Genomic DNA, 4,820 nt, shown 5'->3' with positions numbered 1-4,820 from the left:
AATAATAATAAAGTTGGAAGGGATCCTGGAGGTCATCCAGTCCAACCCCCTGCTCAGGCAGGAAACCCTATGCCATTTCTGACAAATACTACTACTACTACTACTACTACTACTACTACTACTACTACTACTAATAATAATAATAATAATAATAATAATAATGATAAAGTTGGAAGGGACCTTGGAGGCCCTCTAGTCCAACCCCCTGCTCAGGTAGGAAACCTTGTACCATTTCAGACAAATGGCTGTCCAGTCTCTTCTTAAAAACTTCCAGTGTTGGAGCATTCACCGCTTCTGGAGGCAGGTTGTTCCCCTGGTTAATTGTTCTCACTGTCAGGAAATTCCTCCTTAGTTCCAGGTTGCTTCTCTCCTTGATGAGTTTCCACCCGTTGCTTCTTGTCCCGCTCTCTGGTGCCTTGCAGGACAGCCTGACCCCCTCCTCTTCTTTGGGGCAGCCCCTCAGACACTGACTGATTTTCATCTTGGGCCGGTGCGACCCCAATCTCTCTCCACCCCTTCCCCCCCCCCCCCGGCTTTCTGCTCCGCAAGGGAACTTCCCACCGGCCCAAGCGGGGAGAAGGAGGAGAAGGAGGCGGAGGAGGCGGAGAGCAGCGGGCGGCGCATCCCTCCCCAGCCCGCCTCCGCCGCCTCTCCCAGCCGCCGGCCTTGTAGGGCTCTCCCGGAGCATCCCCGGCACCGCCTCCGCGCTCTCCCCGCCCTGCTCCGAGGCCGAGGGAAGCGGCGGGATGGCCGGCCAGGGGGGCGCCGCGGAGGACCGGGAGCCGCTGGTGGAGGTGCGCCTGGGCGAGCGCCGCTTCCCGCCGGTGCGCCAGAGGCGGCTGGTGGAGCAAAGCGACTACTTCCAAGCGCTCTACCGCTCGGGCATGCGGGAGGCGGCGGCGGAGGCCGAGGAGGCGGCGGAGGCGGCGGGGGGCGCCCGCTTGGCGGTGCAGCGGCTGCGCGGCGGGCTGAGCGCGGCGGGGCTGGCGCGGGTGCTGCGCTTCGTCGAGACGGCCCGGCTGGAGGAGGAGGCGGGCGAAGAGGCGCTGGCCGAGCTGGTGGAGGCCGCCTCCTTCCTGCAGGTGAGGCCCCTGCTGCACCTGTTGAGCTCCCGCCTGCGCCTGCCCAACTGCCTGCACCTGCACCACCTGGCCCAGGTCTACGGGCTGGCCGAGCTGGCCCACGCCTGCCTGGACTTCATGGCCGGACGGCTGCACCAGCTGCTGGCCCAGCCCGAGGACTGCCCGCTGCACCTGCTGCCCACCGGCCTGGCCCAGCAGCTGCGCCAGCACCGCCACCGTGGCCGGCCCGCCCTGCTGCTCCTGGGCGCCTTCCTGGACCGGCCACCGCTGCTGCGCTACCAGGAGGATGAGCGGCGCTGGGAGCCACTGCCGCCTGCCGAGCTGCCCGCCCAGCTGCTCCAGGTGCGCGGCTTCGGCTCGGCCACCCTGGACGACTACCTGTTTGTGGCGGGCGGCTACCGGCCCGGCAGCCAGGAGATCGCGGCGGCGCACCGCTACAACCCCTGGCTGAAGGAGTGGCGCCCGCTGGCCTCCCTGAACCAGAAGAGGTGAGGCTGGCCTGAAGCCGACCCGGCCTGGCCTTGGGAAGGACCCAAAGATGCTTTTTTTCAGGAGGCAACTGGACTTTCTGCTTTTTCTTTGAAGAGGTTTCGCTTCTCCTCCAAGAGGCTTCCTCGGCTCTGACTGGACGGTGGGGAGTGGAAGGATTTATACTCCTTGCAGAGAGCTGGTCCTTTGCCTCCTTTTAGAGCAGTGTTTCTCAACCTTGACAACTTGAAGATGTGTGGCCTTCAACTCCCAGAATTCCCCAGCCAGCGCATGCTGGCTGGGGAATTCTGGGAGTTGAAGTCCACACATCTTCAAGTTGCCAAGGTTGAGAAACACTGTTTTAGAGAGTGGTTGAGGCCACCTGGAGGTTTACCTGAAGGTCACCTGAGTGGTGCAAATGGGTGTGGAGCCTTCTTGGACCTGTTGCAATGACTGTGTTGTAGACTGGAGATGGATGATGTCGTATCCCTCCCCCTCTGTTGAGGGAGGGCTGTTCAATTTTGACATACATGGGGAGGGGGAGGGATATGACATCATCTATCTCCAGCCTACCACACGGTCCTTTCAGCAGTTCCAAGAAGGCTCCACACCCATTTGCACCACTCAGGTGACCCTGAGGAGACAGATACACCTCCAGGTGGCCTCAAGGACTCTCTAAAACAGTGTTTCTCAACCTTGACAATTTTAAGGCATGTGGACTTCAACTCCCAGAATTCCACAGCCAGCAATGCTGGCTGTGGAATTCTGGGAGTTGAAGTCCACATGCCTTAAAATTGTCAAGGTTGAGAAACACTGCTCTAAAAGAAGGCAAATGACCAGCTGTCTGCAAGGAGTATAAATCCTTCCATTCCCCACCATCCAGCCAGAACCGAAGAAGCTTCTGGGATGAGAAGCGAAACGTCTTCTAAGGAAAAGAAGAAAGTCCAGTTGCCTCCTGAAAAAGCTTCTTTGAGGCAACCATGGTCTGGAGGGCTGAGAATCTCCATAGACTTTGGAAGGACAGATCCTGAAGCTGAGGCTCAAATACGTTGGCCACCGAATGAGAAAAGAGGACTCATTGGAAAAGACCGGGTGCCGGGAAAGATAACGCAAAAGGGGGACGGCCTGCGATGAGATGGTTAGATGGGCATCCTCAACCCAGTGGGTGAGAGTTTGGGCAAAACCTGGAGACGGCGGCAGATGGGAACTCGGTATCCAACTCTATCGCTAAGAGTTGGAGTTGACTTAGGGATTGAACAAAACTCTGGCAGGCCACGACAGGGGAGCGTAGGGTGTGCTGGTTTCCCAGGCTTTAGGAGACCCTCCAATTAGGTCTGCCCAGGGATGCTGGACACCCTCTTCCCAAGAAACTTGCTACAAGTACATTCATTTAGTCGAAGTTACAACGGCACTGAAAAAAATGACCAACTTGCTGTCCTTGAATGCCTACTTTTGGTGCCCAATGTTTAATATTCAGACCAAGTGAAGGTAGGGCAAAAGAGTCAACCAACAAAGGGCAACAACAAAACCAAGCTTTGGGAATGATTGACTCCCCAAATAATGCTTATAAAATAACCGTTACTTGTGGTGCAAACTATGTCTAAAGTCAAATAGATTTTTTTCTCTCTCAATATAGATATATCTCTCCTGCAGGTTTCTTAGACGTTTACGCTAGGCATTTTCTCAGCTCCACTGTGAGAATTTTAACATAAACCTCTCCTTTAACTATTGCTTCCGTGGGTCCAAATGATTTAGTTTCGGGACCTCTCGATCAGATTCAGGTTTTCCCTCCAAGAAGAAGAAAAAGGAAAGATTTGGGGCCTCATCCATACGTGGGCTGACCGGGGTGTAAAACTTATGCAAATCTGTAGGACCGTTTCAGAAGCATATGCACACGGAAGGCTTTTTATTCAGCTGAATGAATAAAATGAAAGTTTTGTTGTCAAGCTCCGCTTTGTTGTCAAGCTTCAGCCATTTTTTTGTTTCTTGGCTTGCCAACAGACGCAGGGCAGAGGGGGGGAATGTTTGGCATGCTCAGCGCACCTGTCAACGGTCCGGCCTGGGAACCAACATCATCGGACGACCATTGGGCTGGAACTGAAGATTTTTCCCATAACAAATGTCTGACACTTAATTGGGGAATGTGACCAGCGCTATATAGGGAAAAGGAGGTCCTACACTTTTAATTTACTGTTCTGGCGCCATTTTCGCCAGAGCTGATTTTCTACTCATCGGTGCCGATACGCTGAGCTCAATAAAGCTTTGCATTAGAGATTGGAGTGTCTCAGCTGTGCGTCCTTCATTGGGATCATCAGTCTGAACCATGGCACTTGTACGACTTGTTGCATCGGGTTGTCGAAATAAAACACTGTGCAGCTGGAAATATTTGTGCCTTAACCTTCAACTCTTCCAATGTCTTTTTCCTAGGGCTAATTTTAAGCTCCTGGCCGTGAGTGGAAAATTATACGCCGTCGGGGGCCAGTCGCTCTCCAGCGTCGAGTGTTACAACCCGGAGCAGGACTGGTGGACCTTCGTGGCGCCTTTACCAGCTCCCCTTGTGGAGTTCTCAGCGTGTGAATGCAAGGAGAAGATCTATGTCATGGGAGGCTACACTCCAAGAGGTAAAGCCACCAGGGGCCGTAGATAGCCATACGGGGACACACCCACACCCACACACCTGTACAGGTATTTCTCACCTTACAACCGTTCCTTTGGTGACCATTGAAAGTTACGTCACTGGAAAAAAAGGGACTTACAACCGTTTTTCACCCTGGCGACCGTTGCAGCATCCCCGGGATCACGTGATCCGAGTTCAGAAACTCGGCAACTGACAACATTTATAATGTTTGCAGCATCCCGGGATCACGTGATCCCCTGTGGTGACCTTCTGGCAAGCAAAGTGAGCGGGTAAACCAGATTCACTTCGCAAACGTGTAACTAACTTATCAGTCGCAACGATTCACTTCATTGCTTTGTCAAGAAAGGCTATACAATGGGGCAACACTCCCCTTAACAAATGTCTGTGGACTGGCCATTCCCAATTCCTACAACCGTTCTTCATATGTTTTAGTCTCCAGGTCTTTAATCATCTTAGTTGCTCTTCTCTGCACTTTTCCCCAAAGCTTCAACACCTTTTTTTGTAATGTGGTGACCAAAACTGGATGCTGTATTCCAGGTGGTGTCCTTACTATTTTATTTTATTTTATTTTATTATTTTATTATTTTATTTTATTTTATTTTATTTTATTTTATTTTATTTTATTTTATTTT

General features: G+C 53.0%; 1 protein-coding gene across 1 annotated transcript in view; it reads left to right on the top strand.

Moving 5' to 3' along the window:
* Positions 1–746: 746 nt before the first annotated feature.
* KLHL42 (kelch like family member 42) overlaps positions 747–4,820 on the top strand; it is a 5,608-nt gene continuing 1,534 nt past the window's right edge. Inside the window, exons 1-2 of the mRNA XM_015827959.1 lie at positions 747–1,570; positions 3,978–4,171. Of these exons, the coding sequence (XP_015683445.1) occupies positions 747–1,570; positions 3,978–4,171 (1,018 nt within the window). The remainder of the gene's footprint in view (positions 1,571–3,977; positions 4,172–4,820) is intronic.

The sequence above is a fragment of the Protobothrops mucrosquamatus genome, unplaced genomic scaffold, assembly GCF_001527695.2.
Source record: "Protobothrops mucrosquamatus isolate PMUCROS unplaced genomic scaffold, P.Mucros_1.0 scaffold4107, whole genome shotgun sequence".
NCBI lineage: Eukaryota > Metazoa > Chordata > Lepidosauria > Squamata > Viperidae > Protobothrops > Protobothrops mucrosquamatus.
This window is presented reverse-complemented; position numbering and strand designations above follow the sequence as displayed.